The sequence below is a fragment of the Salmo salar genome, chromosome 16, assembly GCF_965601325.2.
Source record: "Salmo salar chromosome 16, fSalSal1, whole genome shotgun sequence".
NCBI classification, from domain to species: domain Eukaryota; kingdom Metazoa; phylum Chordata; class Actinopteri; order Salmoniformes; family Salmonidae; genus Salmo; species Salmo salar.
In genome coordinates, this window is record NC_138306.1 from 56,897,501 (window position 1) to 56,917,950 (window position 20,450).

The 20,450-nt window shown below is 49.2% G+C and overlaps 1 protein-coding gene across 1 annotated transcript in view; it reads left to right on the top strand.

Moving 5' to 3' along the window:
- crocc2 (ciliary rootlet coiled-coil, rootletin family member 2) overlaps positions 1–20,450 on the top strand; it is an 85,883-nt gene that overhangs the window by 3,864 nt on the left and 61,569 nt on the right. The window contains exons 4-5 of the mRNA XM_045697461.2: positions 3,454–3,684; positions 17,189–17,382. Coding sequence (XP_045553417.2) covers positions 3,454–3,684; positions 17,189–17,382 — 425 coding nt within the window. The remainder of the gene's footprint in view (positions 1–3,453; positions 3,685–17,188; positions 17,383–20,450) is intronic.

Here is a 20,450-nt window from a genome sequence, read left to right on the forward strand (position 1 = left end):
TACTACTACTACACGACTGCACCTCTACTACTACTACACTACTACTACTACTACTACTACTACACCTCTACTATTACTACTACTACTACTACTACTACTACTACTACTACTACTACTACTACACGACTGCACCTCTACTACTACTACACTACTACTACTACTACCACTACCACTACTACACTACACGACCTCTTCACCTCTGCTACTACTACTACTACTGCTACTGCTACTACTGCTACTGCTACTACTATACTGCTACTACTACTACTACTACTACACTGCTAATACTGCGACTGTACTACTACTACTACTGCTGCTATTACTACTACTACTACTACTACTGCTGCGACTGCTACTACTACTACTATTACTGCTACAACTACTAATATACCACTACTGCTACTATTGCTACTACTACTACTACTACTACTACTACTACTACACCACTACTACTACTACTACTACTACTACTACTACTACTACTACTACTACTACTAATACTAATACTACTACTAATATACCACTACTACACTACTTCTACTACTACTAATATACCACTACTACTAATAATAATAATATACCACTACTACTATACTGCTACTACTGCTAATACTAATATACCACTACTACTATACCACTACTACTACTACTAATATACCACTACTACTACTGCTACTTCTAATATACCACTACTACTATACTACTTCTGCTACTACTACTAATATACCACTACTACTATACTACTTCTACTACTAATATACCACTACTACTATACTACTTCTACTACTACTATACTACTTCTACTATACTACTAATATACCACTACTTCTACTACTACTACGAATATACCACTACTAATATACTACTTCTAATATACTACACTGCCTTCAGAAAGTGTTCACACCTCTTGACAATTTCCACATTTTGTTGTGTTAAAGCCTGAATTTAAATAGAATAAATTAAGATTTTGGGTCACTGATCTACACACAATACCCCATAACTTCAAAGTGGAATTACGTTTTTAGAAATGTTTACAAATTAATAAAAAATGAAAAGCTGAAATATTTTAAGTAAATAAGTATTCAACCTCCTTTGTTATGTCAAAACTGAATAAGTTCAGGAGTAAACATTTGCTTACCAAGTCACATAATAAGTTGCATTGACTCACTCTGTTCAATAATAGTGTTTAACATGATTTTTAAATTACTTCCTGATCTCTGTACCCCACACATACAATTATCTGTAAGGTCCCTCAGTCGAGCAGTGAATTTCGAACACAGATTCAACCACAATGACCAGGGAGGTTTTCCAATGCCTCGTTGGTAGATCAACATATTTAAAAAGCAGACATTGAAAATCCCTTTCTGCATGGTGAAGTTATGAATTACACTTTGGATGGTGTAACAATGCACCCAGTCACTACAAATAAACAGGCGTCCTTCCTAACTTAGTTGCCAGAGAGGAAGGAAACCGTTGGGAGATTTCACCATGAAGCCAATGGTGACTTTAAAACAGTTGCAGAGTTTAATGGCTGTCATAGGAGAAAACTGAGGATAGATCAACAACATTATATTTCTGTATTTCATTTTCAATAAATTTGCTAAAAATTCTAAAAACATGTTTTCACTTTGTCATTATGGGGTATTTTGTGTAGATGGGTGAGATATTTAAGCAGTTTTGAATACAGGGTGTAACACAACAAAATGTGGAATACGTCTAGAGGTATGAACACTTTCTGAAGGCACTGTATACTACTACTACTAATACTACTACTATACTACTACTATATTACTACACTACTACTAATCTACTTCTACTGCTGCTACTACTACTGCTGCTACTACTACTACTACAAGTTCTACTAATACTACTACTATACCACTACTATACTGCTACTACCACTATACTGCAATAATACTACATCAATACTACTGCTGTATCTGTACTATGCTACTATACTGCTACTATACTAATATACTACATCGACTATACTACTATGACTGCTACTATACTACTATGCTGCTGCTGCTACTACTACTACTACTACTACTACTACTACTACTACTACTGTACTATTACTAGGCCAAACTACTACTACTGCTACTATGACTACTACTAATATACTGCTACTACTACGACTATGACCATACTATTACTACTACAACTATACTACTACTACAACTACTACTACTGCTACTACAACTATACTACTACTACTACTACTACTACTACTATGATTAAACTATTAATGCTACTACTACTGTACTGCTACTACTACTACTACTACACTACTACTACTACTAATACTAATCTACTACTACTACTACTACTGCTAATCTACTACTACTACTGTACTGCTACTACTACTACTACTACTACTACTACTACTACTACTATACTACTCTGCAACTATTATGACTATGACTGTGCTAATACTACTACTACTACAACTATACTACTACTACTACTACTACAACTATACTACTACTACTACTGCTACTACAACTATACTACTACTACTACTACTACTATACAACTACTACTACTATGCTACTACTATGACTATGACTAAACTATTAATGCTACTACTACTGTACTGCTACTACTACTACTACTACACTACTACTACTACTACTACTGTACTGCTACTACTACTACTACACTACTACTACTACTACTACTACTACTATACTACTCTGCAACTATTATGACTATGACTGTGCTAATACTACTACTACTGCTACTATACTACTACTACTACTGTACTACTACTGTACTACTATTGTAAGTCTGACTCAGAGGCGACATGAAGGAAGGTATTTCAGTACTACTTTGACACAGCACTCTTCGACATTTTTCTCAAAACTAATGAAGTTCAGAGGAGAGGCTCCTATACCGCTGAGAAGGTGAGGTGAGGAGGTGAGGTGAGGAGGAGCTGAGGTGAGGAGGAAGTGAGGTGAGGGTGAGGTGAGGAGCTGAGGTGAGGTGAGGTGAGGAGGAGGTGAGGAGGTGAGGTGAGGAGGAGGTGAGGTGAGTTGAGGAGGAGGTAAGGTGAGGAGGAAGTGAGGTGAGGTGAGGTGGAGGTGGGGAGGAAGTGAGGTGAGGTGAGGTGGAGGTGAGGTGAGGAGGAAGTGAGGTGAGGAGGAAGTGAGGTGAGGAGGTGAGGTGAGGTGAGGTGAGGAGATGAGGTGAGGAGGTGAGGTGAGGTGAGGAGAAGGTGAGGTGAGGTGAGGAGGAGGTGAGGTGAGGAGGAGGTGAGGAGGAAGTGAGGTGAGGAGGAAGTGAGGTGAGGAGGAGGTGAGGAGGAAGTGAGGTGAGGAGGAGGTGAGGTGAGGAGGAGGTGAGGTGAGGAGAGGAGGTGGGGTGAGGTGAGGAGGTGAGGAGAGGAGGTGAGGTGAGGAATCACAGAAACGTTCATTGAGATGGATCCAAGATGATTGCATGTGGCTCCAGATCGAGGGTGAGAAGGCGGAGCTTGGCGAGCGTCGTCGGGAGGCGGAGGTGGAGAGGGCGTCGGCCAGGGAGGAAACGGGGAGGCTGCAGCAGGAGCTCCAGGACCTGACCGCTGACAGACGGGCCCTGGAGATCTCCTATAGCCTCCTGCAGGAAACCAACCAGAGACTGGAGGCTGAACTGGCACTGCTGCAGAGGGAGAACAACCAAATCCTGGAACGGCATGCACAGGTCAGGCTCAGACCTCCTCTTGGTCCTCCCTCCCTTCCTCACTATCGTCTTCTTCTCCTCCCACCCACCCCCTCCCTCCTCCTCCTTCCTCCCCCCTCCACCTAAGGGAGTCACACCACTAGTGATTCACAGCTCTGAGCAGCTTTATGGGTCTCGTTGTCACATTAAAACGCAATAGGAGATATTGGATCCATCTGCCTTGGTACTCAACACCTCTTTCTCTGATGGTATGTGAATCTTGGCTCTGCAATGTGTTTTATGAGGAACATGGGAGAGCGGAGACAGGGGATCCTCGTATACGCATGTGAGCTGGAAAGGATAAATAGATATTACAGACATGTAATATCGCAGCAGAAAGGGATGAGTGAAAGAACCAATAAATTAGCGCCTTCCTTCCTCCTAATCCCAATCCCAGAGTTTTTCTGTTCTGTTTCCTCTCAACAACATTAGAAATCTGTTTTATTTTTCTGTTCTATGGAAAAATAGAACTCTGTGTTGAGAGATAGAATGTTCACGATTGTTCAACATTCCATCTGGATAAATCCCTTCAAAACATTTTCAGATAACTTATCTGAGTTTAGTTTATGGCACTACATCACTTTCTGCTTGTGTTTTATAGCTCTTATTTGGGAGCAATTCACACTCCTAATATTGGTCTAAGGCTTCCTCTTCGTATTTAACTAATGCGAGGCTGTAAGACATCCTGCGATTAATATTTAGTTTTGTTCATTTCCAAAAACAAATGGCAATCATTATTGGTGTTCAAACAGTGTTATTGTAGTGAAGTTTTAGATGTGAGTGGTGGAGTCAGAGTGTATACCTGCAGGATGCGTCCCAAATAATCCCTTATTAGTGCTGATCGATTAACCACCATTTTGGGGGTTTGGTTATTTAAAAAAAAATATTTTTCCGACGTCGTTTCAATTACTTCAATTCCATTTAGTTCCGTTTTTTTTTTTTAAGCCCAATGCGTCGTTTCTCTGGAGAGAAATCAAATAATTCCTAAGAAAAATCTGAAGAAATCAAGTCAAGAACTATGTGGGATGCTGGGCTGAAGGGAGTTGTAGTTTTCATTAAGCAAATATTTAACCAGGCTCAGCGCAGAAACGTGTTATTTAACTACAACGACTATAATCCATTGCGCCTGGTTTTTTTTTGGGGGGGGGGGGGGGCCTCAGAGAGGAAGAGGTTTCACTCTCACCAAAATCTGTCCAAAATAAACCCAACATATATCTATGTGCTTAGTTTGGACCTCAGCTTGTCGCCTTTGGGACAACGACTCCCATTGTTAGGGGCGGACACATGAACATCTCATTATATACAGATCTCTGGACAGTTTCACGCCTTCTACGTTAGTTTAGACACACACACAGACCACATGAGAGAGGAATGTACACAACGCAACAAGGAGGGAACAGAAACAGTTTGAAAGTTTACCTTATCTACGTTGAAGAACTAGTATAATGATTTAGTCAGACAGCTCTGCCAGATATCTCTAGATAGGCTAGCTAAATAGGATGATTGAAGACAGTACAGTAGAGGGAAGGGAAGGAAAGGAGGGATACCTAGTCAGTTGTACAGATGAATGCACTCAACCAAAATGTTTCTTCAGCAATTAAACCAACCACTCTGAATCAGTATGGGGAGCACATAACGTGAGATGGCCTGGCTGGCTGCTACTGCCTGGCTGGCTGACTGGCTGCTACTGCCTGGCTGGCTGACTGACTGCTACTGCCTGGCTGGCTGGCTGACTGGCTGACTGACTGCTACTGCCTGGCTGGCTGGCTGCTACTGCCTGGCTGGCTGGCTGCTACTGCCTGGCTGGCTGGCTGCTACTGCCTGGCTAGCTGACTGCTACTGCCTGGCTGGCTGACTTGCTACTGCCTAGTTGGCTGGCTGCTACTGCCTGGTTGGCCCGCTGCTACTGCCTGGTTGGCTGGCTGCTACTGGTTGGTTGGCTGACTGCTACTGTCTGGCTGGCTGGCTGGCTGCTACTGTCTGGCTGGCTGGCTGGCTGACTGCAACTGGCTGGCTGGCTGACTGCTACTGGCTGGCTGGCTGCTACTGCCTAGCTGGCTGACTGCTACTGCCTGGCTGGCTGACTGCTACTGCCTGGCTGGCTGGCTGCTACTGCCTGGCTGGCTGGCTGCTACTGCCTGGCTGACTGGCTGACTGACTGCTACTGCCTAGCTGGCTGACTGCTACTGCCTGGCTGGCTGGCTGCCTGGCTGCTACTGCCTGGCTGGCTGGCTGCTACTGCCTGGCTGGCTGCTACTGACTGCCTGGCTGGCTGCTACTGCCTGGTTGGCTGCTACTGCCTGGCTGGCTGGCTGCTACTGCCTGGCTGACTGACTGCTACTGCCTGACTGGCTGGCTGCTACTGCCTGGCTGGCTGGCTGACTGCTACTGCCTGGCTGGCTGGCTGCTACTGCCTGGCTGGCTGGCTGACTGCTACTGCCTGGCTGACTGGCTGACTGACTGCTACTGCCTAGCTGGCTGGCTGCTACTGCCTGGCTGGCTGGCTGCTACTGCCTGGCTGGCTAGCTGACTGCTACTGCCTGGCTGGCTGACTGCTACTGCCTGGCTAGCTGACTGCTACTGCCTGGCTGGCTGACTGCTACTGCCTGGCTGGCTGGCTGCTACTGCCTGGCTGGCTGGCTGACTGCTACTGCCTGGCTGGCTGGCTGCTACTGCCTGGCTGGCTGGCTGGCTGCTACTGCCTGGCTGGCTGACTGCTACTGCCTGGCTGGCTGACTGCTACTGCCTGGCTGGCTGCTACTGGTTGGCTGGCTGGCTGTAGGCAGTAGCTGGCTGGCTGCTACTGCCTGGCTGGCTGGCTGACTGCTACTGCCTGGCTGGCTGGCTGGCTGCTACTGCTTGGTTGGCTGACTGCTACTGCCTGGCTGGCTGACTGCTACTGCCTGGCTAGCTGCTACTGCCTGGTTGGCTGGCTGCTACTGCCTGGCTGACTGCTACTGCCTGGCTGGCTGGCTGCTACTGCCTGGTTGGCTGACTGCTACTGCCTGGCTGTCTGGCTGCTACTGCCTGGCTGGCTGGCTGCTACTGCCTGGCTGGCTGACTGCTACTGCCTGGCTGGCTGACTGCTACTGCCTGGCTGGCTGACTTGCTACTGCCTAGTTGGCTGCCTGGTTGGCTGGCTGCTACTGTTTGGTTGGCTGGCTGCTACTGGCTGGCTGGCTGACTGCTACTGTCTGGTTGATTGGCTGGCTGGCTGCTACTGCCTGGCTGGCTGGCTGCTACTGCCTGGCTGACTGGCTGCTACTGTCTGGTTGGCTGACTTGCTACTGCCTGGCTGGTTGACTTGCTACTGCCTGGCTGGCTGACTTGCTACTGTCTGGCTGGCTGACTGCTACTGCCTGGCTGGCTGACTTGATACTGCCTGGTTGGCTGGCTGCTACTGTCTGGCTGGATGGCTGCTACTGGTTGGTTGGCTGGCTGCTACTGTCTGGCCGGCTGACTGCTACTGTCAGGCTGGCTGGCTGCTACTGCCTGGCTGGCTGGCTGGCTGGCTGTCTGGCTGGCACTGCCTGGCTGGCTGGCTGACTGCTACTGCCTGGCTGGCTGGCTGACTGCTACTGCCTGGCTGGCTGCTACTGCCTGGCTGGCTGACTGACTGCTACAGTCTGGATGGCTGACTGCTACTGTCTGGCTGGCTGGCTGCTACTGCCTGGCTGGCTGCTACTGCCTGGCTGGCTGGCTGCTACTGGCTGGCTGGCTGGCTGGCTGCTACTGCCTGGCTGGCTGACTGCTACTGCCTGGCTGGCTGACTGCTACTGCCTGGCTGGCTGCTACTGGTTGGTTGGCTGGCTGCTACTGTCTGGCAGGCTGACTGCTACTGTCTGGTTGGCTGACTGCTACTGTCTGGCTGATTGGCTGGCTGGCTGCTACTGCCTGGCTGGCTGACTGCTACTGCCTGGCTGGCTGGCTGACTGCTACTGCCTGGCTGGCTGGCTGACTGCTACTGCCTGGCTGGCTGGCTGCTACTGCCTGGCTGGCTGACTGACTGCTACAGTCTGGATGGCTGACTGCTACTGCCTGGCTGGCTGGCTGACTGCTACTGCCTGGCTGGCTGGCTGCTACTGGTTGGTTGGCTGGCTGCTACTGTCTGGCAGGCTGACTGCTACTGTCTGGTTGGCTGACTGCTACTGGCTGGCTGGCTGCTACTGTCTGGCTGGCTGGCTGCCACTGTCTGGCTGGCTGGCTGCTACTGTCTGGCTGACTGCTACTGTCTGGCTGGCTGACTGCTACTGTCTGGCTGGCTGACTGCTACTGTCTGGCTGGCTGGCTGGCTGGCTGCTACTGTCTGGCTGGCTGGCTGCTACTGTCTGGCTGGCTGGCTGACTGCTACTGTCTGGTTGGCTGGCTGCTACTGCCTGGCTGGCTGGCTGCTACTGCCTGGCTGGCTGGCTGCTACTGGCTGGCTGGCTGCTACTGCCTGGCTGGCTGACTGACTGCTACAGTCTGGATGGCTGACTGCTACTGTCTGGCTGGCTGACTGCTACTGCCTGGCTGGCTGGCTGACTGCTACTGCCTGGCTGGCTGGCTGCTACTGGTTGGTTGGCTGGCTGCTACTGTCTGGCAGGCTGACTGCTACTGTCTGGTTGGCTGACTGCTACTGGCTGGCTGGCTGCTACTGTCTGGCTGGCTGGCTGCCACTGTCTGGCTGGCTGGCTGCTACTGTCTGGCTGACTGCTACTGTCTGGCTGGCTGACTGCTACTGTCTGGCTGGCTGACTGCTACTGTCTGGCTGGCTGGCTGGCTGGCTGCTACTGTCTGGCTGGCTGGCTGCTACTGTCTGGCTGGCTGGCTGACTGCTACTGTCTGGTTGGCTGGCTGCTACTGCCTGGCTGGCTGGCTGCTACTGCCTGGCTGGCTGGCTGCTACTGGCTGGCTGGCTGCTACTGCCTGGCTGGCTGGCTGCTACTGGCTGGCTGGCTGGCTGGCTTACTGACTGCTACTGGCTGCTACTGACTGGCTGGCTGCTACTGGCTGGTTGGCTGGCTGCTACTGCCTAGTTGGCTGACTGCTACTGCCTGGCTGGCTGACTTGCTACTGCCTGGCTGGCTGACTTGCTAATGTCTGGTTGGCTGACTGCTACTGCCTGGATGGCTGGCTGCTACTGGCTGAGCAGAGATCAGATTATTACTTTAAGGAATAAAATAGAACAAGTAATCAAATAAAACAACAATAATACACACATTTCTTTTCTTTCATTTCATTCTTTATTTTCCTGTTTTTCTATTGATATCTACCCAATGTGGGAATGTTTCAATGTTTTGGCTTTGTGACGTAATTATTTCATATTACATTTCATTATCAAAACCGAAATCCAAAATATTATTATTTTTAAAGAATCGAACAGAAACTGAACTGATTTCAAAAAGAAAGAATCGCTCAGCACTACCCCCTATTCCCTATGTAGTGCACTACTTTAGACCAGAGCCCTATTCCCTATATAGTGCACTACTTTAGACCAGAGACCTATTCCCTACATAGTGCACTACTTTAGACCAGAGCCCCTATTCCCTACATAGTGCACTACTTTAGACCAGAGCCCTATTCCCTACATAGTGCACTACTTTAGACCAGAGCCCCTATTCCCTACATAGTGCACTACTTTAGACCAGAGCCCCTATTCCCTACATAGTGCACTACTTTAGACCAGAGCCCCTATTCCCTACATAGTGCACTACTTTAGACCAGAGCCCCTATTCCCTACATAGTGCACTACTTTAGACCAGAGCCCTATTCCCTACATAGTGCACTACTTTAGACCAGAGCCCTATTCCCTATATAGAACACTACTTTAGACCAGAGCCCTATTCCCTATTTAGTGCACTACCTTTGCTCTGGTCAACAGTAGTGAACGATATAGGGAATTTGAGACCTAGTATGTCAGGAAATGGTCTTTTCCACTCAGCAGGGAAAACTCTAGAATTACAGGGTAATATTATGACATCCTGCATTGTGAGAGGTTACCACGGTTATGTCCCAAATGGCACGCTTGTTCCCTAGTGCACTACTTTTGACCAGGGTGCCATAGGGGCTCTGGTCAAAAGTAGTGCACTATGTAGGGAATATGAAGGGAATGGGGAATGGGGGGATTTGGCATGCAGGCCATGACTTTTTACCCTGGAGCCTTAACATAAACTTAACTCTCTGATTGACGGGCAATATCCCGTTTTTTATGTTACTGCGTGATATAGGATTACCATACGGTGAATAATAATTTAGATCTGGTGAACGTTTGACCCTAGCCTTCCCTAATCGGAAAGCCTGGTGTAGTCTATGGACATACATAGCTAAAAAAGGGGTCAGGTTATTGTCATGAATCTTGTTCTGAAGGCAGCTATGCAGAGTGATAACGAGCTGGCGCAGACACACATTTCAATAAAATCGGAATTTTAAACCTAACCTTAACCTGAACCACAACCACACTGCTAACCTTAGACTAAGACCAACAAAAAAAAATATCATTTTGTTTTCATGAATTTTTATGATATAGCCAAATTTTGACTTTGCAGCTGGACTATCGACCGGAAATCGCTCAGTTCTGCCTTCAGGGCAAGATACGTGACAATAAACTTCAACCTGTAAAAAAGGGATTGAGACGCAGTGTAAATCAGTGACGCCTCACAACATGTTAAACCAATCAAATGCGTTGCTGGGCGGAGCTTAGATGAGGGCCCTGATCGACCATTATCGTTACAGTCTGCGCGAGGACGTCCGTCGGGAGTTGGCCTGCAGAGACACCACCCTCACGTTCGACCAGCTGGTGGACCTGTCCATCCGGCTGGATAACCTTCTGGCTACCCGCAGAATCGGGGTCTGTTGGTTCCATACTCCCGCACCCCCTCTCCGATACCCATGGAGCTGGGAGGGGAGGTGCGCAGGGAGACTGGAGGGTGTTCCATCCCCCAGCACCCCCTCTCCGATACCCATGGAGCTGGGAGGGGAGGTGCGCAGGGAGACCGGAGGAGGTTCCAGCTCGTGCATCATCTGTGGCCGCAGAGGTCACACTGCTGGTCGGTGCCGGGTTGGTTCCTCTGGGTATCGAGGCAGCAGGCAGGGCGCTCTGGCGTCACCCCAGGTGAGCCGGCACCATTCTCACCCAGAGCCCTCTGTTGCACATATGTTTGTGTCTGTCACTTTTCCTGAGTTTTCCCCCGCATTCCCAGCATAAGGCGCTCGTCGATTCAGGCGCGGCTGGGAATTTTATAGATAGATCGTTCGCCCATAGTTTAGGGATCCCCATTGTTCCCGTGGCTGTGCCCTTCCCCGTTCACGCCTTAGATAGTTGACCATTAGGGTCAGGGTTGATCAGGGAGGCCACTGCTCCTCTGGGAATGGTGACGCAGGGGTCACAAGGAGAGAATTAGTCTCTTCCTTATTGACTCTCCTGTTTTTCCCGTGGTGCTAGCCAGTTTGCCAACTACTACCGGAGATTTATCCGGGGTTTTGGTCAGGTAGAGGCTCCCATTACCTCACTGCTGAAGGGGGGCCCGGTGCGTTTGCAGTGGTCGGCTGAGGCGGACAGGGCTTTTGGTCACCTGAGGGCTCTGTTTACCTCAGCTCCCGTGCTGGCCCATCTGGATCCCTCTTTGGCGTTCATAGTGAAGGTGGACACGTCAGAGGCTGGGATAGGAGCTGTGCTCTCTCAGCGCTCGGGTATGCCACCGAAGGTCCGCCCCTGTGCCTTCATCTCGAAGAAGCTCAGCCCGGCGGTGCGGGAGCTGTTGGCTGTCATCAAGGCTCTGAAGACGTGGAGACATTGGCTTGAGGGGGCTAAACACCCTTTCCTCATCTGGACTGACCACCACAATCTGGATTACATCCGGGCAGCGAGGAGATTGAACCCTCGCCAGGCAAGGTGGGCCATGTTTTTCACCCGTTTTGTGTTTACCCTTTCCTACAGGCCAGGCTCCCAAAACGTGAAGGCAGACGCACTGTCCCGACTGTATGACACAGAGGAGCGGCCCATGGATTCCACTCCCATACTCCCCGCCTCCTGCCTGGTGGCGACGGTAGTGTGGGAGCTGGACGCAGACATTGAGCAGGCGTTACGTGCAGAACCCGCTCCTGTCCAGTGTCCCGCTGGGCGTCTGTACGTCCCGTCTGCTGTTTGTGACCGGTTGATCAATTGGGCCCACACTTCACCCTCCTCTGGTCACCCTGGGATCGGTTGGACAGTGCGCTGTTTGAGCGGGAGGTACTGGTGGCCTACTTTGGCTAAGGACGTGAGGGTTTATGTTTCCTCCTGCTCGGTGTGCGCCCAGTGTAAGGCTCCTAGGCACCTGCCCAGAGGTAAGCTACACCCCTTACCCGTTCCACAACGGCCTTGGTCGCACCTGTCGGTGGATTTTCTAACCGATCTCCCCCCTCACAGGGTAACACCGTGATCCTGGTCGTTGTGGATTGGTTTTCAAAGTCCTGTCGTCTCCTCCCTCTGCTCGGTCTCCCTACGGCCCTACAGACTGCGGAGGCCTTGTTTACGCACGTCTTCCAGCACTACGGGGTGCCTGAGGATATAGTGTCTGCAATTCACGTCTAGGGTCTGGAAGGCTTTCATGGAACGTCTGGGGATCTCGATCAGCCTTACTTCAGGTTTTCACCTGAGAGTAATGGGCAGGTGGAGAGAGTAAACCAGGATGTGGGCAGGTTTCTGTGGTCCTATTGCCAGGACCAGCCGGGGGAGTGGGCGGCGTTCGTGCCCTGGGCCGAGATGGCGCAGAACTCACTCTGCCACTCCTCCACTAACCTCTCCCCCTTTCAGTGTGTATAGGGGTACCAGCCAGTTCTGGCACCGTGGCATCAGAGTCAGACCGAGGCTCCTGCGGTGGACGACTGGTTTAGGCGCGCGGAGGAGACATGGAAAGTTGTCCGTGTACACCTTCAGCGGGCCGTGCTGCGCCAAATGGAGAACACAGACCGCCACCGCAGTGAGGCCCCGTTGTTCACACCGGGGGACCGAGTCTGGCTCTCGAACCGAAACCTGCCCCTCCGCCTGCCCTGCCGGAAGCTGGGTCCGCGGTTTGTGGGGCCATTTAATGTCCTGAGGAGAGTGAACGAGGTTTGTTATAGGTTACAGCTTCCCCCCGATTACCGTATTAACCCCTCGTTCCATGTGTCTCTCCTCAGGCCGGAGGTGGCTGGCCCGCTCCAGGAGTCTGAGGTGCGCCCCCTTTGGACATCGAGGGGGCCCCGGCGTACTCCGTTCGCTTCATACTGGATTCGAGGCGTCGGGCGAGGGGCCTTCAGTATCTCGTGGAGTGGGAGGGGTACGGTCCGGAGGGGAGGTGCTGGGTTCCGGTCGAGGACGTGTTGGACCCTTCAATGCTGCAGGAGTTCCACCGTCTTTGTCCGGATCGCCCTGCGCCTCGTCCTCCGGGTCATCCCTGAGGCCGGTGTCGACGTGCTGCTGGAGCTGCGCGTCAAGCGGGGGTACTGTCACAACTTCCTCCGAAGTCGGTCCCTCTCCTTGTTCGGGCGACGTTCGGCGGTCGACGTCACCAGTCTTCTATCCATCTCCGATCCACCTTTCATTTTCCATTTGTTTTGTCTTGTCTTCCCACACACCTGGTTCCAATTCCATTCATTACATGTTGTGTATTTAACCCCCATGTCTTTTGTCTGAAATTGTTTATTGCTTGTGCACTTTATGTCTGGTGGGCGTCGGGGTTTGTACCCATTTATTGATTGTTCTGTTTTCCGGTAGTGTCATTGTCCTGTTGGAAGGTGAACCTTCACCCCAGTCTGAGGTCCTGAGTGCTCTGGAGCAGGTTTTCATCAAGGATCTCGTTGTACTTTGCTCTGTTCATCTTTGCCTCCATCCTGACTAGTCTCCCAGTCCCTGCTGCTGAAAAACATCCCCACAACATGATGCTGCCACCACCATGCTTCACCGTAGGGATGGTGCCAGGTTTCCTCCAGACGTGACGTTTGGCATTCAGGCTATAGAGTTCAATCTTGGTTTCATCAGACCAGAGAATCTTGTTTCTCATGGTCTGAGAGTCTTTAAGTGCCTTTTGGCAATCTTCAAGTGGGCTGTCATGTGCCTTTTACTGAGGAGTGGTTTCCATCTGGCCACTCAACCATAAAGGCTTGGTCGTTCCAAACTTCTTCCATTTCAGAATGATGGAGGCCACTGTGTTCTTGGGGACCTTCAATGCTGCAGAAATGTTTTGGTACCCTTCCCCAGATCTGTGCCTCGACACGATCCTGTCTTGGACCTCTATGGACAATTCCTTCGACCTCATGGCTTGGTTTTTGCTCTGACGTGCACTGTCAACTGTGGGACCTTATACAGACAGGTGTGTGCCTTTCCAAATCATGTCCAATCAATTGAATTTACCACAGGTGGACTCCAATCAAGTTGTAGAAACATCTCAAAGATGATCAATGGAAACAGGATGCACCTGAGCCCAATTTCGAGTCTCATAGCAAATGGTCTGAATACTTATGTATTCATTACTTTGTCTGTGATGTGCCTGTCCCTTCGATGTGGATAGTGGGGCTGCTCCCTCTGCTGTTTCCTGAAATCCACGATCATCTCCTTTGTTTTGTTGACATTGAGTGAGAGGTTGTTTTCCAGACACCACACTCCGAGTGCTCTCACCTCCTCCCTGCAGGCTGTCTCGTCGTTGTTGGTAATCAAGCCCACTCGGAGGCTGAAGAAATGTGGCTTTGTCAGCCAAAACACCGACAAACTTTTACAGATGCTCAATCGAGAGCCTCCTGCCGGGCATCACCGGGGGCAAACTACCTGCCCTCCAGGACACCTACAGCACCCGATGTCACAGGAAGGCCAAAAAGATCATCAAGGACAACAACCACCCGAGCCACTGTCTGTTCACCCCGCTTCCATCCAGAAGGCGAGGTCAGTACAGGTGCATCAAAGCGGGGACAGAGAGACTGAAAAACAGCTTCTATCTCAAGGCCATCAGACAGCTAAACAGCAATCACTAACTCAGAGAGGATGCTGCCTACATTGAGACCCAATCACTGGACACTTTAATAAATGGATCACTAGTCACTTTAAACAATGCCGCTTTCAATAATGTTCACATATCTTACATTACTCATATCACATGTATATACTGTATTTTATAACATCTATTGCACCTTGCCTATGCTGCTCGGCCATCGCTCATCCATATATTTATATGTACATATTCTCATTCACCCCTTTAGATTTGTGTGTATTAGGTAGGTTTTGGCGAATTGTTAGATTACTTGTTAGATTTGTGTGTATTAGGTAGTTGTTGTAGAATTGTTAGATTACTTGTTAGAAAACGCAGGAGAGTCAATGAGGAAGAGACTGATTCTCTCCTCGTGACCCCCCTGCGTCTCCATGGCCAGGGAGATGGTGGCTTCCCCGATTAGCCTTGAACCTAATGGTCGACTATCCAGAGCGTATACCGGGAAAGGTCTAACCACAGGAATAATGGGGATCCCTAAACTAAGGGCGAACGCTCTGTCGATAAAATTCCCAGCTGCGCCTGAATCAACAAGTGCCTTATGCTGGGAATGCGGGGAAAACTCGGGAAAACAAACAGGTACAAACAAGTGGACAACAGAGGACTCTGGATGAGAGTGGTGCAGACTCACCTGGGGTGACGTCAGAGTGCCCTGCCTGCTGCCTCGACTCCCAAAGGGACCAACCCGGCACCAACCGGCAGTGTGCCCTCTGCGGCCACAAATGCTGCACGTGAAGGTCCCTCCTCCAGCCTCCCTACACGCAGCCCCTCCCAACTCCATGGGCACCGGAGCCTCAGGACGTCCGACCGGATGGACAGAGCCACCAGTTGGTCAAAAGTGATGGTGGCATCCCTGCAGGTCAACTCCCGTCGGAAATTCTCGCGCAGGCCGCATCTGTAGTGGTCGATGAGGGTTCCATCCTGCTCCGGCGGTCAAGGTCCAGAATTCCAGTGCGAACTCCTGTGCGCTCCTCGTCCCCTGCCTCAAATGGAAGAGCCGTTCAACGCCACGTCTCCTTCTCCCCATACGGCGTTTGCCCACTCCAGAGCTCTCCCTGAGAGGCATGAGACGAGGGCGAACACTCTCCCTTCCCGAGGGAGTTGGGTGAACGGTGGCCAGGTAAGAGGAATCCCTGACACTGTGCTGCCTTCCCATCATACTCCCTGGGAAGGGAGAGGCGTATCACACTGGAACTGGATCCGGACGGGACGGGAAGAGGTAACCCCGGTTGCGCTGGTCGAGGCGCTGGAGAGACTTCCTGTCTCTCCCAGCGGTCCATGGTCTGGACAACGCGATCCATCATGGCACCGAGATGATGCAGCATTGCCGAGTGTTCCTGGACGCGCTCCTCGACTCCTCTGACCGGGGTACCTGCTCCTGCTGACTCCATGGTAGGTGTGAAATTCTGTCAATGGTGTTCGTACTGGGAGCGGAGTCAGGTGCAGGAGAGAAGAGAGTTGTGAACAGACGCACACTTTATTTAGGCAGGAGAAATCAACAGACGGACGCCACTGCGTCGAAACCATCAGCCAATTGGCAAAAGTGCAAAATGCGCAAACAGTCACATTAATATTGTTCAAACAAATAAACATACCTCGTGATAAAACACGGAAAAAACGAATACCAGTCTAGCGCATCAAAATTGGCACGTAAAGACAAAACAATTTCACACAAAGACATGATGGGGAACAGAGGAATAAATACATGTAGTGTGATTGGGGAATGTAAACCAGGTGTGCAGGGAACAAGACAAAACAAATGGATACATGAAAAATGGAGCGGCGATGGCTAGAAAGCCGTTGACGTCGACCGCCGAACGACGCCCGAACAAGGAGAGGAGCCGACTTCGGCGGAAGTCGTGACACCGTCATAGCAGCAGTCTGTGGTTGTGATGTTTCTGTGTCAGTTAGCAGGTCTCTGTCATAGCAGCAGTCTGTGGTTGTGATGTTTCTGTGTCAGTTAGCAGGTCTCTGTAATAGCAGCAGTCTGTGGTTGTGATGTTTCTGTGTCAGTTAGCAGGTCTCTGTCATAGCAGCAGTCTGTGGTTGTAATGTTTCTGTGTCAGTTAGCAGGTCTCTGTCAGAGCAGCAGTCTGTGGTTGTGATGTTTCTGTGTCAGTTAGCAGGTCTCTGTCATAGCAGCAGTCTGTGGTTGTAATGTTTCTGTGTCAGTTAGCAGGTCTCTGTCAGAGCAGCAGTCTGTGGTTGTGATGTTTCTGTGTCAGTTAGCAGGTCTCTGTCAGAGCAGCAGTCTGTGGTTGTGATGTTTCTGTGTCAGTTAGCAGGTCTCTGTCAGAGCAGCAGTCTGTGGTTGTGATGTTTCTGTGTCAGTTAGCAGGTCTCTGTCAGAGCAGCAGTCTGTGGTTGTGATGTTTCTGTGTCAGTTAGCAGGTCTCTGTCAGAGCAGCAGTCTGTGGTTGTGATGTTTCTGTGTCAGTTAGCAGGTCTCTGTCAGAGCAGCAGTCTGTGGTTGTGTGTCCATGATATGTTCCTGTGTTCATCCCCAGGTCAATAAGCAGGTCCAGTCCCTGTCCGACCAACTGACCTCCAGCCGTAGAGAGCTGGACAGCAAGGCTGTGGCACTACAGAGGGCCCACCGTGACAGAGAGGATGTGGCCAAGGACAAGGCCAGTCTGGGGGTCCAGCTGACTGCCGTTGACCGCAGAGCATGGGGCCTAGAACAGGAGCTGGCCATTCTCAGGTAAGGCAGTGTGTGTTTGGTTGTGGGTTGGGGAAGATTGGGAGGGATGGTAGTAAGTGGGTGGGTGATTATGTGGGTCTGGTTCTTTCTTGTGCAGAACAGTACCATAGCGTGTGTCGTTGTGTAACAAGACGTTTCAGGTTGGGTTTTATTGACGGAGTATACCAACCGTGGTTCATTGGGTTTTACTGCTTCAGGTACCTATAGGGTTTCAATGGTCCTATTTTCAGAGCCCTAACCACTTTACCACACTGTGTGTGTGTGTGTGTGTGTGTGTGTGTGTGTGTGTGTGTGTGTGTGTGTGTGTGTGTGTGTGTGTGTGTGTGTGTGTGTGTGTGTGTGTGTGTGTGTGTGTGTGTGTGTGTGTGTGTGTGTGTATTATTGTAATGCAGCAGATGAAAAATGAACCTCTCTCTCTGTCGTTCTCGCTCTCAATTCAAATCAATTCAATTCAAGGGCTTTATTGGCATGAGAAACATATGTTAACATTGCCAAAGCAAGTGAAGTAGATAATATCTTTGTGTGGTTGTCCTGGGGCTCTGTGGGGTCTGTTTGTGTTTGTGAACAGAGCCCCAGGACCAGCTTGCTTAGGGGACTCTTCTACAGGTTCATCTCTCTGTAGGTGATGGCTTTGTTATGGAAGGTTTGGGAATCGCTTCCTTTTAGGTGGTTGTAGAATTTAACGTCTCTTTTCTGGATTTTGATAATTGGAGGGTATCGGCCTAGTTCTGCTCTGCATTATTTGGTGTTTTACATTGTACACAGAGGATATTTTGCATGCAGAATTCTGCATGCAGAGTCTCAATTTGGTGTTTGTCCCATTTTGTGAATTCTTGGTTGGTGAGCGGACCCCAGACCTCACAACTGATTCAAGTATTTTTAGGCCAAGGTATGTGTTGTTTTTTGTTTGCTCTAGGGCAATGGTGTCTAGATGGAATTTGTATTTGTGGTACTGGCGACTGGACCTTTTTTAGAGAGTTTTTTGGTACACCATTATTTTGGTCTTACTGAGATTTACTGTCAGGGCCCAAGTCTGACAGGATCTGTGCAGAAAATCTAGGTGCTGCTGTAGGCCCTCCTTGGTTGGGGACAGAAGCACTAGATCATCAGCAAACAGTAGACATTTGACTTCAGATTCTAGTAGGTTGAGGCCAGGTGCTGCAGACTGTTCTAGTGCCCTCGCCAATTCGTTGATATATATGTTGAAGAGGGTGGGGCTTAAGCTGCATCCCTGTCTCAACCCACGGCCCTGCGGGAAGAAATGTGTGTGTTTTTTGCCTATTTTAACCGCACACTTGTTGTTTGTGTACATGGATTTTATAATGTCGTATGTTTTTCCGCCAATACCACTTTCCATCAATTTGTATAGCAGACCCTCTTTTTAAATCAACAAAGCATGAGAAGACTTTGCCTTTGTTTTGGTTTGTTTGTTTGTCAAGTAGGGTGTGCAGGGTGAATACGTGGTCTGTCGTACGATAATTCGGTAAAAAGCCAATTTGACATTTGCTCAGTACATTGTTTTCACAGAGGAAATGTACAAGTCTGCTGTTAATGATAATGCAGAGGATTTTCCCAAGGTTGCTATTGACGCATATCCCACAGTAGATATTGGGGTCAAATTTGTCTCCACTTTTGTGGATTGGGGTGATCAGTCCTTGGTTCCAAATATTGGGGAAGATGCCAGAGCTAAGGATGATGTCAAAGAGTTTTGTATAGCCAATTGGAATTTGTTGTCTGTATACGTTATCATTTTCTTGAGGATACCATCAACACCACAGGTCTTTTTGGGTTGGAGGGTTTTGTATTTTGTGCCTCTAGTTCGTTCAAGGTAATTGGAGAATCCAGTGGGTTCTGGTAGTCCTTAATAGTTGATTCTAATGTATATGTTTTTGCTGTTTGTTCTTTGTTATAGAGCCAAAAAGATTGGAGAAGTGGTTTACCCAGACATCTCCATTTTGGATAGATAACTCTTTGTGTTGTTGTTTGTTAGGTATTTTCCAATTTTCCCAGAAGTGGTTAGAGTCTATGGATTCTTCAGTTACATTGAGCTGATTTCTGACGTGCTGTTCCTTCTTTTCCCGTAGTGTATTTCTGCCTTGTTTTAGTGATTCACCATAGTGAAGGCGTAGGCTCAGGTTTTCTGGGTCTCTATGTTTTTGGTTGGACAGGTTTCTCAAACCTGGTTTATCAAACCATTTGTCATTGTTGTTAATTTTCAGTTTTCTATTTGACATTTATAGATTTGATAGAGAAGCTGAGAGGTCAAATATACTGTTAAGACTTTCTACTGCGAAGTTTACATCACCACTACAGTGGAACGTTTTGGCCAGGAAGTTATCTAGAGGGGATATAATTTGTTGTTGCTTAAATGTTTTTTGGTAGGTTTCCAAACTACATTCCTTCCATCTATAGCATTTCTTAATATTACTCAGTTCCTTTGGCTTTGATGCCTCATGATTGAGTATGGCTCTGTTCAAGTAGACTGTGATTTTGCTGTGATCTGATAGCGGTGTCAGTGGGCTGACTGTGAACGCTCTGAGAGACTCTGGGTTGAGGTCAGTGATAAAGAAGTCTACAGTACTTCTTCCAAGAGATGAGCTATAGGTGTACCTACCAGAGGAGTCCCCTCGAAGCCAACCATTAACTATGTACATACACAGCATGCGACAGAGCTGCAGGAGTTGTGATCCGTTTTTGTTGGTTATGTTGTCGTAGTTGTGCCTAAGGGGGCATATGGGGGAGGGAATGCTGTCACCTCCAGGCAGGTGTTTGTCCCACTGTGTGCTGAGGGTGTCAGGTTCTTGTCCGGTTCTGGCATTTAGGTTGCCACAGACTAGTACATGTCCCTGGGCCTGGAAATTGTTGATCTCCCCCTCCAGGATGGAGAAGCTGTCTTCATTAAAGTATGAGATTCTAGTGGGGGGATTTAGGTGGCACACAGGAGGATATTTCTCTCTGTTGAGATCATTTCCTTTTGAATTTCGAGCCAAATGTAAAATGTTCCTGTTCTGATTAATTTAATGGAGTGAGTTAGGTCTGCTCTATACCAAATTAGCATACCACCTGAG